The sequence below is a fragment of the Petromyzon marinus genome, chromosome 39 (genome assembly GCF_048934315.1).
Source record: "Petromyzon marinus isolate PM22_M1 ecotype Great Lakes invasive population chromosome 39, UKy_Petmar_22M1.pri1.0, whole genome shotgun sequence".
Taxonomy (NCBI): Eukaryota; Metazoa; Chordata; class Hyperoartia; order Petromyzontiformes; family Petromyzontidae; genus Petromyzon; species Petromyzon marinus.
In genome coordinates, this window is record NC_133705.1 from 4,160,287 (window position 1) to 4,180,080 (window position 19,794).

Here is a 19,794-nt window from a genome sequence, read left to right on the forward strand (position 1 = left end):
ATACTGAGTGCGCTTCTTTTCCAAGTCCTGTCCACGAACCCTGGATGACACGGAACCGATAATGGTTAACAATACAGTGATAACGGTTGAGTTAATTTGGTATTCTCGCCCTTGAGAGCGCAAAGGCGATCGTTACGAGGGAAGGCACCGCGGTGGTTTCACGGTAAGGGGGGTGGTGGTTTGTGGGTAAATTTCAACCTTTGGCACAATTCGGGCCTCTGCGCGCCGAGGCACACGATGCGCCTTGTTATTTTCAAACGGCATCACGCCATCTTTTTAGCATCCACCGAACGTCGCATCTTGTATCCGCGCTGTTTCCTCCATCGCTTGTTGACTTTTCTCAAAGTGACGTAACGCGGCTGCTGGTGCTGGAAATGTACGTGTCGGCTTTTAAAAGGGAAAATATATAATAGGCAATGTTTTGTGCAATATTCCTGATATTAGCACAACCTTCACATTTTGCGGGTGTTGTGAAGGAGGGCCGTTGCCCTTAACGTTGCCGATTTTATATAACTATTTATTTCCTTGTAAGGCCACAAACGGTGTGGTTGACGACCGTCTTGTGTTTGTGACGTAAACACACACATCTCTTGCCGATAACTGACTGCAAACTCGAATGACACGGGAGCGGATGATGCATTTAGCGCCGGTGCAGTTTCATTTAGCGTGCCTACGGCATCGTGCGGTCGTTTCAGGACCCCCCCCCCCACCAGGGCCTTACAAAGCAAACCCACAGGCACGGGACAGCTTCCTGTTTCTCAACCAAATTGCGGTTTGCATCTTTCTGAACTGGTCACCCCTCGCGTGTAGCATTGTTGTCACGCAAAAAAACACTTACAGTAGTTTGATTATGATCATCATAATAATTACGTTGCAATTCGCCGGAATTGCCCGATGAAGCTGGATGTAATTACCAGCGAAACGTCATACTACTCAAATTTTAATTGATGTTGATTCACTCTTCAACACACCGGTGGGCTAAAGTAGTGAACTATTTGTCCTTTGTAAACGTGACACATTTTGACTGTTTGGCCGTGCCGGGTGGTGGAGGGTTACGACACATTTATAAATAACGCGATCTAACCCAAAAACCTTTATTATGAATAACATTGGTCGCGAAAGCCTACGTGTTAAACGAAGGACTCTTATGCAGCAGGGTCTTGCTGCATTGTTTTTCGCACACTTGGGAGGAAATCTACGCGAGCGAGCGAGGGGGCAGCTCTCTTATCCTCTTACAGATATCATCAGATGGAGATTTTTCCACATGCTGTAACCGCCTTCTGGTGGGCCAGGGTATGGCATCTCCTTGACGCTCACGGAAAGGGAGTCGCCGCATTTTTTCCATCTACTAACCCTCCGCTGCCTACACAGTGCTGGATTACAGGCCACGTGCATAGCCATCGCTGTTCAGCCAATGCCATAAGCATGATTGTGTTTGGGCGGCAGGGTGGCAGCACAGTGGTAAGAGATGTGGCTCGGCAATCAAGTCCTGGGTTCCGTTCACGACTCTGGTACCTTGCTGTGTGGAGTTTGTAAGACAAAACATTTAATGTAACTGGTGTTGGCCAAACGTCTTGGCAATGCTTAAAAAAATTCCACTGAAATTTTGTCATTTGGAATAGTGCATGGCAACATCGCCCTCTACTCTTTAAAACTTGGCAGGACCCTCTTGAAAAGAAGTCTTGAGACTCGTAGGCTTTCCTGGGTAAACAAATGTAATAATATATTTTAAAATATCTGTTCTGAGTCCTTGTCAGGTGGATTTTTAGTTTTATGTGGCTGTGTTCCAGACGGATCGCCACATTCAAAACGGGACGATGAACATTCAGATGAGCGCATCTTTAATTGAACGGAGGCTTTCCCGTGCCTTCCTCACTCCGTCATCGGTTGAGTCAAGCGAGCTGCATCCTCCGCTATCCGGGGGCATTCGAGAGCCCCGATTGGTGGAGTGTGGGGTTGGGGAGGGGAGAGGAAGCGACGGTGTAATTACATGACCCCCGTGTCAGGACATAAAGCAAAGCATACGGACCATCCTTGTAAATGCTCTCTCTCTCTCTAAGCCATTTAAACGGGGCCACTGCACCCTGCAGGATAATCGATGGAGGTAGGGTGAGTTGCGTCTGCATGTGTACGGGAATATTGGAAGCTGAGTGGACATGCCGATGCACAGTACCATCGGTGTCTAGATGGGCCTCTGTGGAGGAGGCTTGTAAAGGAAGCTACTGACTGGGCAGTTGGAGGCAGTCGCCTTCTAATAACAGCGGAGGAGGGATGCTGACAATGACCGTAGCGCTGGGCGGCTAAAACGCAGCGAGGTGGCACAGTGGGGAGCACAGGTGGTGCATCTCAGTCGACCCATGGCACCTCGGCCTGTCCCGTGACCTCTTACCAGCAGCGAACATTCCACACTTCACGTGGGCTCAATAGCCTTGTATAAGTGCCACAGTGATGTCACTGCCACTTCATGTCGAATAGCAGCTGTTGTTGTCTATGTATTTGCGTTTCTCGGCATGTGTATGATGAATAAACAACATTCTTTGTGTATGTATTTGTGTATGTGTGCCACAGCGGTCAAGGCATTTCTTCGTTTAATTCTCAGCCACGGCCAACATCGGTAGCAATTATTTAAAATGGTCCTGGGCCTCCCGTAGGTTGAATCAGCCTTACATGAATACCTGATACTGTGTATAAAACAGCAATACTGGGGAGACCGAGGCGGCCGGTTGTGGTTCTGGTCACACCACCCAATCATAGTGTACTGGGTCGCCCTTGATATGTGCTCAGTAACAGCACTTACCGCTACAGCCTGTTGCAGTCGACAAAACGGCCCTTTGTCTTTTTGTGTCTCTCTTTACATCAGTCTGCGTGCGTGTGTCTCTCATATGTTTCTGTCATACCTTCTTCGGTACTTGTGTGTGCCCGTGTCTCTCTCTCTGCCTTGCACTGTGTCTATCTGCCTCTTTAGGTATCTCTTGTTTCTTCCTTTCCCCAGCGGCCTGTGTAGGGTTCATCACGGGGCGTGGGGGGTGGTGGAGAATTGTCACGCGGTGCCATTGCGACGGTTGATTAATCGGCGGTGTCCTCTCCCAAGACGTTGCTAAACGACTCCCGGGCAGCCCCCCGCTTTGCGTAAACCACTTGGAGTCGCTTTGGTAAAGCCATGGTGTGGTATCGCGAGAGCCTGACTCACAATCAGCTCCCAACTCGTAATCCCAGCTCTGCTGTTGACTTAGCCGAATGCCACCAAACAGTGTGGCCAACCGGCGGTGTTTTTTTTTGTTGTCACGCGAGAAACCGTGTTATATACTCGGCCGTGGGAATGTGGATTTTCCACTACCGTTCCGGAGGGCTTGATAGAGGCGATACACCGCCCCCTCTACTCGTGAACGCCGTTCGGCTGCGGTGCGGGGGTGACTCTCCTGACCTTGCCGCTGCGTAACGGTTATTGCCCTGTTGCTCGTGACTCACGGCAGACCCTGGTAGCCTGGCAGTGGAACGTGCGCGTCCGGGCGCGTCCGGCAACAGCGGCGCACGTCACGACACCCGCGCGGTTGTCGCTGTGTTGAACCGCTGTGTGCCGGGCGTGTCGTCGGTATGGTGCTCGCTGTGTGTTTAAGAGGCGGCGCGGTCGATGCCTTGCGAGGCGGAGGTGCCGCGGTAGGTTTATGCGCTGTGCTATGAACCCGGCGACCCGCTCGCCACGGCTAACGTCGGTGGCGAGTTATTCAAACCGGTCCTTGGCCTTCCTACGCCTCTGCCTTAAGTGAGTACCTGGTGCGCCGTGTAAACATCACCGATGGGGAGACAAGGGTGACCGGGCATACGTGGCTTTGTCCGAGCAACCCCCCTCCTCGTGCACTGCAGCGGCTTTCATAGTTACTCGCTAACGGGACTTGTCCCAACAGTCTAAGGCTGTTGCAGGGGATCTTTGTCCCCTGTAATGGCCTTAAATATTGAAGGGCGTCCACGGCACACAAACTGTTACAGGGTGTCTGTGTGCCGTAAGGTGCCAGCGTGCCGTGGGTGTCGGCGTGTCGTGTGCCCCGTGTGTCCGTGTTGCCGGTGTGTGCCAGTAATGTGATATCGGTAAACCGCTGATGCGTGGGGCCGCTAATTGGAAAACGGTACAGGTGCAGTGCCGTGTGTGGCACGTTATTTTACTCGCTTACAGCTCTTGCCGCCGCAGTCTGGTAAAAGCTACAAGGGGAATCGTTGTCTTTGCATGCGTGGGCGGCATATTCGCCCTGCGATAAGGCTAAACGATGGCCATTTGTTGACGCACCGCCTCCCCTCGTGTGCATTTCCTCTCTTCATGGGCGCTCGCTAACGGCACTTTCCTCTGTGGGGCCATAAAGCCACCCCAGCGATCTTTACCTTTGTTGTTTTTGTGCCACCTGCATGAACGGGTAGCGTTGAATCTGCACCTAGCCTGACACAAGCGGCACAGCGACATCACCGCCGCTGTATTTTTTATGAGATGGCTGTTGCACGCGAGTGTCTGCTTGTGTTCGTATAGGGAGAGCGAGATAGAGTCCGCGGTCTCCGAAGCAACTGAACGTCCGAGCCGCGTCGTTTGACAACGCGAGAGGGAGGTGGGCTTGCAATGGACGCGTCAGACGCTGACCTGGCATCGTGCAGGTCCAAGGTTCAAGTCCTGTCTGGGTGCCTGTCTCCACAGTTGTGGGGGTTCAGAATAGCCTTGTTATAACCTGAGGCTTATTGTTTTTAATGCTGGGGCCTATTTGTGTGTGGGTGTCTCTCGTCGCCACAGGAGGTGCATAATGGGCATTTTGGAGCCACTGAGATAGCACCCCCGAGACCCCGATTTCAAGCTTGGGGTCTGAGTGCCTCGCTCTCAGGGTGTTCATAATGTTTGTCAGGTTCATCATGAGAGTCCCCAGAGCCAATTAGCCCATGTCTAGAGCCACTGAACTGGCTGACCGGGGGTCTGTGTGCTTCTCTCCGTCTCTCTCAGAAGGTTTAACACGTGGGCTTTCGCGACCAGTATCCATAATAGAGGGGTGTTTTTTTTTAATCTCTCATCAACTTGAGTTGCTGGTTCACACCCTGGGGGATGTGGGCGTCTTTGTCTTTGTCGCTGTCCCTCGCGGATCCAATGGGGCTTCAGAACGGCCGGGTTGCAACTGTCCCCCACCCCCCCAAGAGTTGCACCACCTACCCCACGCGGCTGTTCTCTCGGCTGTGGTGACTGCTTGCTCTTGGCAGTCGCTTAGCGAGCGACACGGTTGGCGAGCAACGGGTTTCTCTGGCGTCTCCCGCGGAGAGAACACAACAACAAACTCTCCGGTGGCGGCGATGGCCCCCGGGTGATGGGGCAACAGACGCACGCCTCGCCACGAGTTGGCTGGCAGGGGGGGGGGGCGGTGGGTGGCGGGCGGAAACTCTATTCGGGGACCCTGCCTTTTAATAACTGGCAGCAATCGTTGAACCTGTGGCTACGCGACGTGGGAAGGAGAGCAGAGTCACAAGGATGCTGACAAAGAGAAAAGGAATGGGAAAGGGAAGAGGATTAAAGAATGGGAAATAAGAGAGAGAGAGGCCTTACCTAGTGGTGGTAAACATTTTTTTTAAATCGTTTAAAACTATCGAATCTCAAACTCATCATCGGTTTGAACTGGAAGCTAATGCAGTCGCACGACCCACAGGTGTTGAGATATGGTTCCCAAGTGGAGTGTGAGCGAGCGCCCTGGTGGCCGCCGCATTGCCGACAGGCTGCGCTCTACGAAGGAGCTTTACACGGGGTTCCAGAGAGCAGGCCATTGGTGGAAATAGTCAAGACGTCAGGAGATGAATACCCGAACCAGTCTCTCAGAATCTTCAGAACAGAGAATGTGGCGGCAGCCGGGCAACATTTCTCAGATGACAGAACGAGAATCCCTCGCCACTTCGATTGACGTGTGAATGGAAAGACACGGACTGATAACGAGACAAACTCCGAAATGTCAGGCTTTGTGTGTCGGGCGGGCATTCTGAACTTCGATCACCAGATTGCGGGGGATGCAAGCTTGGTGTGGATAGCTGTTGGGTGGGGAGCCAACGAGACGGATCTTGGTTTGATTACCGCTAATTTGGGAGAAAATTCTGCCGCTTCCGCTATTTTGGCGGTGACATGGCCCAGAGGTAGTGCGTTCTACCACTCCCTTTGCTGACGTTCACCCATCGAATCCAACGGCCGTCCCGGTTAAAAAATGCCACGCGGGCGTATCGTCCACGAATGCGCACGGCCTGCTTCAAATTGGACGGACATTGGAGATGCCCGTGACGTGTGTGTGCCTGGCGTCGTCAAAATCTTCGCTTGGGGAAAACAAAATAGCAATATCGCACCCCCCCTGCCCCCTACTGGCAGACTACAATGTCCCCTTGCCAGCCGGCGCTGCGTTTCGCCTTTGTGCTGCACAGCGACGGCTGATGCTGGAGGTCCCCTCGGCTAATTTGTAAGCGGGAGTGGTGGGGGGAGGGGGGCGGGCATCGAAATGCCTTTTGAGGTGAGATTCTGCGAGGCACTTTGAGTCGCGTGAAACCTCTCGCCCCGATGTACGCCAATTCTACTGACGATCATCCATTATTACGTTCGTCTTCAACGGACGTTCTTTTTTTCTTTCCTTTAAAAATGCACTTAAATGCCTCTAGTGAATGTATCCCGTGTCGTTTGTCCGTGCGTGCGTTTTATACTCGCCACTTGTTTACGAGTCACCCGAGTTCAAACTACCCCCATGGGTTCATCTACATTGCCCCCCGCCATCACTCTCCCAGTGACCCCTCCATCCCTTGCAGCATTACCTCGTGGGGCGGTTCGCCAACCATTTTTCAGTCCTTTACAGCGTCCAGTATTTGCCGGTCGGTCTCGTCGTGATTCTTCACATGTACGAATGAAAGTATCTTAGTCGTGTTGAAAAGTGTTTTGAGGTCAGAAATGTGGGTTTAAGGTCAGAAACGTGCTTCTTTGCAGTGCAACCCGGACGTGTATATCCGTGTATATCGAGGTAGGGTCCCGTTGTTGACATACGCACGCGCGCTTGTGTTCCCGCCGCAGCTGGGCAGAAGAGTTGCCGGCGCGCTGGACGGGCACCCATGCCGTTGGGCGGCGCCCTGCGCGCCCCTGCAGGCTGCGCGCCTTCGCTGCGGGCCTGACATCGGCGCTGGCAGCGCCGCCTCTGCCACCGCACCCCCCCGCCGCGTGAAGATGGACGGGCGACTCGGCGACGCCGCCGCCGCGGCCGCCGCAGCCGCCGCCGTCGCCGGCCTGAACTGCCTGCCCACCGGCGGTGCCGCCAGACGCATCTTCGACCGGCACAAGCGGCGCCGGTGGCTGCGCCGGGTCGCGCTGAACCGCTGGAACCGGCTGCGCAAGCCGCAGGCGGCCGTCCGCGGCTCCGGCTGGCTCGTCGGCGACCTCCAGCCGCGAACGCCGCAGGCGCAGGCGGCGCAGCCGCGGCCAAACCCGTCCCAGCGCACGTTCCTCTGCTCGTCCTCCCCGCTGCTGCTCGCCAGGCAGAGCGCCCTGCTGTGCGTACAGATGCTGTCCGAGCAGGTGGCGGCGACGAACTTCCACGACGCGGCCGCGCCGCAGGTGGCGCCGGCGGGGGTAGGCCACGGCAGAGCGCAGGGAGGCGCGCGTGTGCCGCCTGCGCCCGCTTCCTGCCCGCCGCCGCCGCCGCTGCCGCCGCCTCCTCCGTGCGCCCAACCGCCCGCTCCTCCTTGTGCCCAACCGCCTTCGGTGCCGGCACCACCGCTTCCTCCTCCGTGCGCGCCGGCGACTCCTCCTTTGCCGCCGTGCGCGCCGGCGCCTCCGCCGCCTCCGTGCGCAACACAGCCTCGATGCGTGCTGCAGCCGGCATGCATGCTGCCCTGCTCGGGAGCCGGCGAGAAGTTTGGAGGCGGCGACGGCTGCGATGGCGTTGGGAGCGGCGTGGAGAAGATGGACTGCGACCCCGCGGGATCGTCGGACGAGGATCTGGCCGTGACAATGGACGACCTGGATGCGATGACCAAGCTTCTGCAGGTCGGTGTGTGCGTAGCTGTGTCTTGGGCCTCTCCCCTAGGTCGACTTGGCCTGAAATGAGTACCCGGTGGTAAGGAGGTTTTGCCCGCAGGCGACGGAGTGGTGGCCTGTCGTAAGAATGAATGTCGTGTTGTGAAAAATTATATCGCGGAAACCGTCATTGGTGGAGATGATTAGGTTAAAACGGGTTTAACACGTAGGCTTTCGTGACCAATTTTATCCAAATCTAGCGGGACGTACCCGGCGTTGCCCGGGTCAAATTTTTTTTTCAAAACTACTCTTAAAATTCTAACAGCAGTGCGTACTGACTGTGGTGGTACCTGCTATGATTACAGCAGTGCATACCGACTGTGTTGGTACCTGCTATCACTACAGTAGTAAATGTTAACTCTATTGCGGTATTTATCAACAAAGTACTCACCTGACAGTGGCGTGGTGAGGCCTAGTCCCGTGCAGAGCCTCCGGCCTCGCCTAGATTGTCCAGCCGGCCGAGGTGGCACCTTGGCAGGCTGGGGCTGGGCTGCTACCCCTGACCCCCCTCCCCCCCCCCCCCAGCCACGATCTCCCCGGCTGCTCTCCAGTAATATCTATGGCCTATACGACTGTATAGTAGTAATAACTGTACGCATCGGTGGTGGGGGGGACATCGCACAGTGAAGAATTTACCTGAGCGTTTAGTGTATTTTTTAATAGCATTTTTAACGCGAAAGAAAATGTCCCCCTCACTCCCACCGAAGGCGTGCGACTTGGCATGGGCCATCCTCCCCACCAAAGGCGCGTGAGTTGGTATTGTCGTGCACGCGTCATACATTTTTTTAATGATAAGAAAGCACACATAAATCGCACAAAATCGCTAATTAAACTAATTAAAAGTTGACGGATGTGAAAAAGGAATAGCTCTTGCTCACGGCGGGGCTTATGGCGTGGTACCTGGCTAATTTTTATTTTACGTAAACCCCACTGTTGGAGAGCGAAATCGTTCGCAAGCACGTGAACACACAAACAAACCCCGCCACAAACCCACACACAAACAATTGTTTTACTTTTACATATATACATAGAGGTTTTTGGGTTAGAGTGCGTAAATATACATTTGTCGTTAAATCCACCACCACTAGATAAAAGTGACTTGGGTCATGCAGGATGTGGGAGGAAAGGATGAGATGAGCAGCTTTGGAGGTTGGGAATGAAACGTGGCAGGTTAGTCCTGTAGATAAGATCAGCCAGAACGTGAGAGGCCTGATTGCCGAGACCGGCGTTGGAGCAGTCTCCAGGAATTGGGTGACCGGAGGGGGAGAGAAGACCTAAAGAGAGCAGGATGGTGGTGGATACGGTCGGGGCACATCTCTGGGTCTTGGTGCGCGGCTGTGCGTCTTGTGTGCTGGTCTGCTGGGGGATCTGGTGGGGGTAGGGTAGAATGCGTTGCATAGTTGGACGATGCTGGCATCATCAACAGCTTTGGCCTGCGACAATGACACCTCAATAGCTCAATTTGGGCAAATTCGCCTTCCATAAATAAATATATAGAGTAAACCCTTGTTAATTCGACACATATGGGGCTTTGGCCTTGCGGAATTATCCGATATTTTGAAATATGTACAGTGGTACTCCCCAGTGCCTCCTGTCAAATTTGTTTTCCACATCAATTCTCACAGACTAAGGGATTTTACCTCAATTCCTTTCTATTACTTCTTGATGTAGGTGTAGATGCCCCCTTGCCAGCCGGCGCTGCGTTTCACCTTTGTGCTGCAGAGCAACGGCTGCTGCTGGAGATCCCCTTGGCTAATTTGTAAGCGGGGTGGGGGGGGGCATTGAAATGCCTTTTGAGGTGAAATTCTGCGAGGCACTTTGAGTTGCGTGAAACCTCTCGCCCCGATGTATGCCAATTCTACTGACAGGGTTTGCTTTCATAAACAAGGTAAAGTCCAAAGCAACAAGTCTGCGCTAACGCTCACCATGCGCGCCACCACTAGACTGAGTCGTTGTTTTGGTCATGGCATGCGCCGGCGCTCCACGTTTATGCCAAAATGAGACCATTCGGTACGGCAATTCAGCTCGTGGTGAATTACTAATATACAGGAAATATGCTCAAAGTGCAGCCGTGCCGAATTATCCCCAATTACGAATGATCAAATACCGATTCAATACTGATTCAATAACTTATTTGATTGACGTTCGTGTTGTTTTCCTGCACACTTGCATTCAGTTCAGTTATTGTCCCAAATAATTCGGTGATGTAAGCAAGGAGACTCTGCTGATCACGAGACAACATCAACAAGTTCCGTATTTTTTTTTTACATCCATTGCAAATGCCATCGGCTCATTTCGCGGTTCATGAAAATCTCTCCGCAACGGCCTTCCTCTCGACAGCCGGGGAGCCTCAGTGTGAAACTAAATCCCATTGTGATGATCGAACCTCCCATGCAAAAAGACGTACGGCAGACTCTCGATTATCCGTGTGCGGTTCATCCGATTTGCGGATTAACCGGCACACACTGAGATTTTTACATAAATTAACTTGTGGATTTTCCTTGAAGCCCAAGTTAATAATCTAAAAACATCTTCTTGGTTCTTTCGGTAAAGTCACGTAGAAGGGAAATAATAAAATAATACAAATAAAACATAATAAAATAAAATTCTCACGACGTTTCGGCCACAACACAAGTAGCCTTCATCAGGTGAAGAAACAGAACTGTCGGAAAGACGGTGCTCCAATGTGGCCGAAACGTCGTGAGAACTTTATTGTTTTATATATATTTTATTATTTCCCTTCTACGTGACTTTACCGAAAGAAGCAAGAAGATGAATCCCTGCAGTCACGAAAGCTTTAAATCGAAATTTAATCTAAAAACAGTTGTACCTTGTTATTCTTGGAAATGTTTATTACAAGTCACGTGCATAAACCGAACAAATATGTTGCACCAGTTGATCAGAAATCAAAGTGATCGCCTCTACAGTGCAGTAGTCGCCATGTCTTTACAACAGTGGGCGGAGTTTGATTGACTTTGATTGGCGTCGCTCTGCTATCCACTTAGTGTGCCGAGTCCTGCACGGGAGCAGGAAAGTTATTACTGAGCATGCGCATCGAGCGGTCGATCGTTAGTATTCGTTTTAAATCGAAAGAGTAACAATCGAAATAATCACTTATACTTAATTTTGTGTGATTTATCCAATTATTTATTTTGTGAGTTTTAATTTCCACCTATATTAGTAGTTTTTGGCATAGAGACCCGTGGAAAATTGTTCTATTTTTGGATTGTCCGCAATTTGGAATTATCTGCAGCCGACGTCCCCATTATTAGCGCAGTAATCGAGTCTAATGTGATTCACAAATGACGTGGACTGCATTATCTTACCAAGTTCTGCGCTATGTTCTTTACCTGCCAGTTCCTAATGCAACATGCTCTACATCCAAAGAACACGTGGAGCAACGCTATTCACGGAGATGTGTGTTCCTTGTATTGTGCCACAGATGTGGAGCATCATCTGTGTACAGAAGCCAAACCTGCCATCCCAAGGAATCGTTTTGCCCTCGGCGTAGCCACCCAGCACGCACGAAACATTCGGTTTAGCGGTTTCGTGCTCTGGAGGTCTTCGACAGAAGAGAATGCCCTCAAATATAAGCAGCATCCTCACAAGCATAGCACGCAAAAGCCACACGCAAAAGCCACATGAATTTGAAGAGCACAATCAGCAGTGCCTTTCGGGTGCTTTAACTCGTGTCTGTTCCTGATCACCCGCTGTAGCCTCAGTTTTCTGCTTCAGGGCGTTTGACGGTGGTTTTTGATTTCAGTTAAATTGCGTCCACTTCCCGCACACATTATTTTCGCCGTGTTGATCGCAGCGGGTTAGAAACCCAACTTCCCACGGTCGTATGCATGCTCCTTAGCCTGAGAAATCCTGTAGCGCACCTCGAAAGATGCCCTTTGAGCATCGGTCAGAAACAGTCTGTCCCATCCAATTTAAAATGTTCCTGCCGACACAACACTCTCCTCTTTTCCGCGTTGAAAAACCGACGACTTGGGGCCTTCCCTACGCGTTCTTCGCGAACGGCTTCCTAGTGCCGTTTCGGTTTATTTGGTTTCACACTTGTCAGCACAGCGAGAGACCCTTGAAGGCATTTTGGCTTTTTTTCTCTTCGTTTCTCCTGCCAAAAACACTTGTGGACGCCACGCTCAAGAAAATGCCGTCGTCTCTCCATCGTTCGGTGGTTTTGCGATTTTGGGAAGCGATTACTTTTCTCGCCCAGACGTGGCACACGACTGTAATTCGCGCAGTGCCCGGACTTCATCCACCAATCGGAAAGCCGTGCGGTCTGTGCTGCTTTCCGATATTGTAGAGATGTTTTGGGGCTGACGCCCAATCAAAAAACTCCTTTAAAAAACAACGGTTTCAGTAACAACTTTGTTTAACTCACGGTCAAAGTAAGTCAATGGCGCCTGAGACACGCGGCACCTGCTTCTTGGGCGAGCCGATTCCACAGTTTAGAGACCGCGGCGTTTTTTGACCTACACAAATATATATAAATAATAAGGCGTCCATACAAAATGTAAATTGCTTTAAAGTAGCGAATTAGTTGATTTTGATACAGGCATGCATTGTCACCGGATCTGGGTCCGTGTGCAAAATGTGGAATTGATTGGACAACGGGAAGTGGACGAAATTTTGATTACAAGATTTGACCACGACAAACAGGAATCAAGTTAAGTAAAACCGTTGAAAAAGCCTCAGTTTCGAAAGTTGGGAATGTCCCAGACATTTCTCTCTGTCTCACGTTTTGCTTTACGCCACCAAGACTTGGCATTTGCATGCATGAGATGAGGAAACTTCTGTATTTCTCAGACTCCATCCTCCGATGAGGAAGTTGGAAACCGCCGATCCAAAGAACGAGTGTAGCGATCCATTACTAAAACAATCACAGCCTGAATTATGATTATTGTCGTGCTTGTTTACTCAACGAAGCCCTAACCGAGTCTGAAGATGCTCTTTTTCAGTAGGGTTATTTTTCGATTTAAAGCTTTCGTGACTGCAATGATTCATCTTCTTTGGTTCTTTTGGTAAAGTCACGTAGAATGAGATTAAAATAATAAATTGATAAAATAAAATAACACAATAATATTCTCACGACGTTTCGGCCACAACACAAGCGGCCTTCATCAGGTGAAGGGACGAGACTGTCTGGTAGGACAGCGCTGATGAAGGCCGCTTGTGTTGTGGCCGAAACGTCGTGAGAATATTATTGTGTTATTTTATCAATTTATTATTTTATTCTCATTCTACGTGACTTTACCGAAAGAACCAAAGAAATAGGGTTATTGTTAAGAATTCTCAGTCGGGAGGAGGTGGGCGACAATTGGCACAGCGCGTGTTCCTAATTGAGTCTCCGGCGTGTCTCCCGCAGACGGTACAGCGCCACACGCACCACGCGGATGGCGTGGAGATCTGCGGTCCCTTCCTGGCGGGCGACTGCGACCTGTGGGCCACGTGCCCTCGCCACCACACCACGCTGCCCTTCCACTGGCAGCTGCGCAAGCGGAGGCCCGTGGCGAGGCCGGGGCCCTGGCCGGGGCTGCTCGGCGGAGACCGCGGCGGCGACACCGGCGGTGGCACGGTCGGCATGGCGAAGGCCGGAGGGGATGAGTGGGAGAGCCTCCCCGAGCACGCCCAGGACCCGCTGGAGAAGCTCTACTGTGACCCCGACCGCAATGTCATCGTGCTGCAGCACGGGTGAGGGGCGAGCGGGGGGGGGGTGAGGGGCGAGCGGGGGGGGGGGGGTGAGGGGCGAGCGGTAGAGAGAGGCGAGCGGTGCAGGGGGTGAGGGGTGGGGGGGTGGGTTAGTGAGGGGCGAGCTGCGCGGGGGTTGAGCGGCACAGCGGGTGGGGGGTGCTGAGCAACACGCCGTCGGCGTGATGAGCACGGGTTAGGCGGCGGTAAGCAGGATGAGTTTGAGGGACGTGGGATGAGGGCTTTGGTGGTAGAGAGGGGCGTCATGCATGGGTGGAGGCCACGGGGTGAGCGGCGCGCTAGTGGCGTGAGTGGCATGGTGAGGGTGGTAGGGTGAGGGGGCACAAGGTCGAGAGGTTGCGGTGAGAGTCGTGGGGTCAGGGGTGAGGGCGGTAATGATATCACCGCTGCTTTTTGTTGTGTTTAGTTTGTTGTCCTTCCGCACCTCCGATTAGCACGGTTGGCTACTTACGGTGCGAAAGAAGTTCAACATACGAGGTGATATTGTTGGTAGTGACGATGATGGTGAGTGGCAGTGGTGGCGTTTTAACCACCACAGTGGCCAAATGGGGGCTCTGGATGGGTGCGAGGGGCTGGTAACCCCACCACCTTGAATTAATTACCACAAAACCACGTCTAAAATATCTAATTAATAAGCTTGTGCCGGAGGTCTCGGGGGAACAGACGTCTATGACGTCTCCTGGTCAAACCCCATTTGGCGAAGCCAGGAGATTGAATCTTTACCCTCGGGGCTCCTCCAGAAATTATAAAAACCACTGAGGGTGGCCACGTGGAATGTTCGAACGCTCACTGCCACTACTCTTTCGGGAGCTGGACCGGTACTGCCTGGATCTTTGTGGTATTCAGGAGGTCCGGTGGACCGGCTCTGGCTCCTGCCACCATGAGGGGTGGACAGTCGTCTACTCGGAGCAGGAGACTGCCAAACAACAGGGAGTGTCTCTTCTTCTGAACAAAATAATGCAGGGGGCGTGGGAGCATGGCGGTGAGGTGTGGGAAGCGGTAAGGCCCAGACTACTTTGGGCTCGCCTTCCCATCAACCAGAGGCGAAGAGTGGTGGTCATGGTTGCTTATGCCCCCACCGAAGACGAACATCCATGGAGGGATGAAGGCAAGGCCGATGAGTCAGATGCCTTCTATGACCTCCTGTCACAGGTGCTAGCTAAAGTGGCCCCACGGCATAGAGTCATCCTGTTGGGCGACTTCAATGCCTGAGTTGGTCATGATGCTGGCACCTGGTCTGGAGTGATTGGAGGGCATGGGCCAGATCAGCTGAATAACAATGGTAGGAGGCTGCTAGATTTTTGTGCAGCCAATGGGCTTGTAATTACTAACACGCTGTTCCGGCATCGGCGCATTCACACAACATCATGGATGCATGCCAGGTCCAGGCAAGAACATCTGCTGGACTACGTAGTGACGGAACAGCAGATGTGGGCCCATGTCCTTGACACCAGGACCTACCTTGGAGCTGATCTGCCCACTGACCATCGATTTGTCATCTGTAAGATGTGCCTGCCATTCTTCCACTCTGTTGGTGGGTGTACTCCCAGGACCCCATTCAAACCCAAGGTGGCCTGGTCTCAGCTAGCTGATGAAAATTGCAAGCGAGAATTTAATTATTGCTTGCGGCTGGGGTTGGCATCGTCCCCCACTCCTCCAGATGTCGAGGGGAAATGGGCGAGGTTTAGGACTGTGGCTCATGCAGTTGCAATGACTGCTTTGATAACACGGGCCAGACCTCCCCAGAGACCCTGGCTGACAGAGGAGGTGTTCAGGCTGGCTGAGAAAAAGCGACAGGCCCACTCTCATCATCGACAGCATCCTACGTCAGAGAATGAGGAGGCTTACCGGAGCCTTCGCTCGGAGGCTCGGAGAGCCGTGAGGCGCTGCAAGGATGAGTGGTGGTCGCGGGTTGCTGAGGAGATGGAGTCTGCCTCAATGGCCCGCGATCACAAATCGCTATTTAACTCCATAAAAAAAGTAACCTGCAGCGCCACACCTATTACCATCATTAGGGATAAAAACGGTGATCCAATCTCCGACCCCCAGGAACAGGTTTGCAGATTTGCTGAGCATTTCTGTGAAGTCCTGGAGGAGGGGAAATCCCTTGCCATGGAAAACATCGTGGGACAAAGTGGGGATGACCCTGCTGAGGCTGCGGTGTCTCAAATATTGGAAGAAGTCACCCCCTGTGAGTGGCTGGCTGAGGTCCCATCTGTTGAGGAAGTACTAATGGCGATTCAGAGTCTGAGACCAGGAAAGGCACCGGGCAGAGATGATCTCCCAAACGAAATGCTGAGGGAGGGTGGCATTTGTGCACAGACTGCCCTACTTGATATCATAACAACAGTCTGGACCACTGGACGGGTTCCGCAGGATTGGAAGGATGCCCTGGTGGTCCCCTCTTTAAGAAGGGGGACCGCACAGACTGTAACAACTACAGGGGCATCTCACTCCTCAGTGTTCCGGGAAAGGTCCTGGCAAGGATTATTCAACATCGCCTTGCCAGGCACGCTGAGGAGAGGCTTACGGAGCCCCAGTGCGGTTTCAGGAAAGGGCGGTCCTGCACAGGTGCCATATTTTCTGTCCGTCTGCTACAGCAAAATGTGAAGGGAATTCCAACAAAACCTACATCTCTGCTTTATTGACCTGGGCTCTGGGTTATTCTTGACCCTCTGCTCACGATCATTAAGGACCTTCATGATGATGAGCGGGCCCGGGTAAAACTGCGTGGCTGGCAGTCGGAGCCATTCCCTGTTCACCTTGGAGTGCGACAGGGATGTACTCTGGCTCCCACATTATTTAACATCTTTTTCGACCACGTAGTTTGTGAAGCCTTCGATGGCTGTACCGGAGGAATTTCCATCTGGTACAGATAAGCACCTGCTTGGGTTTTTTGTACCATCGGACACTCCACCCCCACAACTCCCAATTGGTGACGGGGCAGTTGTGGAGAGAGTGGAGAGTTTCCCATACCTGGGCAGTCTGCTCATGACCGGTTCTGGTTTGACAGCAGAGCTCTCACTCCGAATCAGTCGAGCGGCATTATCTTTTCATTGGTTGCGTAACGCTGGATTGTGTGAGGAGCTCACCAATCCTTGAAAGATCTGGGCAAAGTCCCCGGCAGGCAAGGCTGCGTTGGTTGGGTCATATAGCCCTCATGCCCAGTCACCGTATGCCTAAACAGCTTTTGTTTGGCCGGATAGAGAGGGCTAAACGAGCGTGGCACAGGCTAGAGAAGAGATAGAGTGATGTGGTACAGGAGGATGTGGAGCTGAGTGGACTTGCCGATGACTGGTACCAGTGGTATCAAGATCGGCCTCTGTGGTGGAGGCTCATGAAGGACGCTACTGGGCAGTTTGAGGCAGTCGCCCTCCCACAACAACGGAGGGCAGAGGAGCGACGCGCACAACGAGCGGAGCGCCGGGTGGCTAAAGCACAGTAAGTTGGCACCGTAGGGGGCACAGGTGGTGCATCAGCCAGTCGTCTCAGTCAGTCGACCCGTGGCACCTGGGTCTGCCCCGTGACCTCCTGGGTCTGCCCCGTGACCTCCTGGCCTCAACGTGCACATAGCCTGGCACAAGCGTCGTGGTGACGTCACCGCCACTTGGTGGCGAATAGCGGTTGTTGTTGATAGTGGTAGTGAAAGTCATGAAGGCGAGTTGTTGTGGTGGTGATGATACAAGTGGTAGTGGTGATGAGGGATAGGTGTGTGTCATTCCACTGGTAACCTCTGTTCTACATCCGGCTGCCTTCCCCACTATCAGCACGGAGGGACATCCACTGGTCCAAGCTCATCTTCAGCGGGTTCACGGAGGACCTGGCTGTCTTATCTGTTTTGACTAAGCCTCATTAGACCCGCGCAATGTGACACGCACCTCTACGTGTGTGCGTGTTGTGCTCCGAAAATGAATGTGAGGTTCAGATTAGAATGTTCCTTCAGTTCACGCAAGGCTTTAAGCAAATGCTTTGCAAGGCTTTAAGCAAATGCTTTGCAAGGCTTTAAGCAAATGCTTTGCACATTATGCCCCATGCATAACGTGCTACACACGCCATAGGAACACGCACTAACTCATAACATGAACACAAATGCCTCACACCATGTCGACTAGAGGTGTGGACATGTGAGCTCTCTGGTTGGTGGAGGGGCCACGGGGATTTGGGGGGGGGGGGGGTGTGGGAGGCATGTTCTCCCCGTGGTTGTAGTGGATTTTTCTCTGGGTCCTGTTTTTCCCTACATGCGTCTACTAGCCACTTTGACGAGCAGTCATTTGTGATAGCCAGGTCACTTCTCAAAAAGAGCTACACAGCTCAGTGGACCTTACCTGGTAAAATAATAAATTGTTTTAGCTTAGTTTAGTCATTCTAGCGGGGACCCTCCTGGGAAAAACCGGGGTTGGTGGATTGCGATAGGATGGAGATCATCTTGTGCATGAGATGGCGGCAAAAGTTGTTTTGAATCGAAGGCAATACAGCAGCAAGTAGGTTCTGTATGACAAAAATGCCTGTATAGTGAGCATGTGTATTATTTTTTTGGCCAGGCGTCTATGGTATCATCCTGCTGTCTTGAGACTCTGTGGCATGAGGGAAGAGCGGTCTTCCTGGATAAATGAATGACATTTTTGTTGTTTTGTTTGTTCAGATAAGTTGATTCCTGTTGTTTATAGCAAACCGAGTGCTCATTGAGAGGCCCGAGGAGCCAATATCTCAGGGGAGGATGATCTGGGCATGAATAATATTTTAAGCAAGATGCAAAAAGTGTGTAAAAAGCCCTCGGCCCTTTGTGCGTTATGCAACCAAAACCTTCGGCAGTTCCTGAAGAAATGCATTGTGGTCCTCTTGTCTGAGGTCACCATTACAACACATTTGAGGAAATGTGACCTACTGACAGCAGCAGTGACGCAGCGGTAGACAAACCTTTGAACCGGTTGTACACGTTTGCGCGTCTCGTTTCCCAGCCTGTGCTTTTGTGCTCCGTTGTGATGGGGGTTTTCTCCTCGTGCGCAGATTTGATTTATTGTTGTGTGCGAGCACTGTGGCGGAATGGCGAACTTTTCACCGAGCAAATGAAGCATTCCACAAAACCACCGTTGCCAAAGTGCCTAGCGCAGTGCCGCTAATCACTTCCGCAGCGCAGCCATTGCCGTGCCACGCCGCAAACTCTGCGACCTGGGTTCAATTCCCGGTCGCGGCTAACGTCGTCAGCCGCGAGTGAAATCTGAACCAGTCCCGGGCCTCCATCCCCTGCAATCTCTCCCCGCCCCCCACCGCACAAATGTTGCAATATTATGATTAATTGTGATCTTTATTGTTGCAATGACAAATATGGAATTTATTAAACATTCAATATTAATGCATGTGTAATGCCGGTACATCCCGTCATTTGGGTAATTAGGGGAGCGAGCTTAGTAAAACTCCGGTATAGCCCGTCATTCTGGTAATTAGGGGCAGCGTGGATACGGTCAAGGGTCGTCATTGTGGGTAACACTCGGTGGGTCGGGTCACGTCGTCGGGTTGGGGTCTTCAATGTAACACAGTGTGACACTGTGTTACATAGTGTCACACTGTGTCACACAGTGTGACACTGTGTGACACTGTGTGACACTGTGTTACATAGTGTCACACAGTGTCACACTGTGTCACAGTGTCACACAGTGTCACACTGTGTTACAGAGTGTCACACAGTGTCACACTGCGTCACAGTGTCACACAGTGTCACACTGTGACACTGTGTTACACTGTGTCACACTGTGTCACACAGTGTGACACTATGTCACATAGTGTCACACTGTGTCACACTGTGACACTGTGTTACACTGTGTCACACTGTGTCACACAGTGTGACACTATGTCACACAGTGTCACACTGTGTCACACAGTGTCACACTGTGTCACACTGTGTTACATAATGTGACACTGTGTCACACTGTGTCACACTGTGTCACACAGGGGTAGTTACGTTTACACCAATTATACGACCCGTCCCGTAAGGGAAGTGTTAATAAAAGACTCGCCTCAACTCACGT

General features: G+C 52.1%; 1 protein-coding gene across 1 annotated transcript in view; it reads left to right on the forward strand.

Annotated features, from left to right (window-relative positions):
• Positions 1–19,794, forward strand: part of LOC116950563 (protein mono-ADP-ribosyltransferase TIPARP-like) — a 62,653-nt gene that overhangs the window by 25,474 nt on the left and 17,385 nt on the right. The window contains exons 2-3 of the mRNA XM_032968442.2: positions 7,055–8,023; positions 13,425–13,750. Of these exons, the coding sequence (XP_032824333.2) occupies positions 7,205–8,023; positions 13,425–13,750 (1,145 nt within the window). The 5' untranslated portion in view covers positions 7,055–7,204. The remainder of the gene's footprint in view (positions 1–7,054; positions 8,024–13,424; positions 13,751–19,794) is intronic.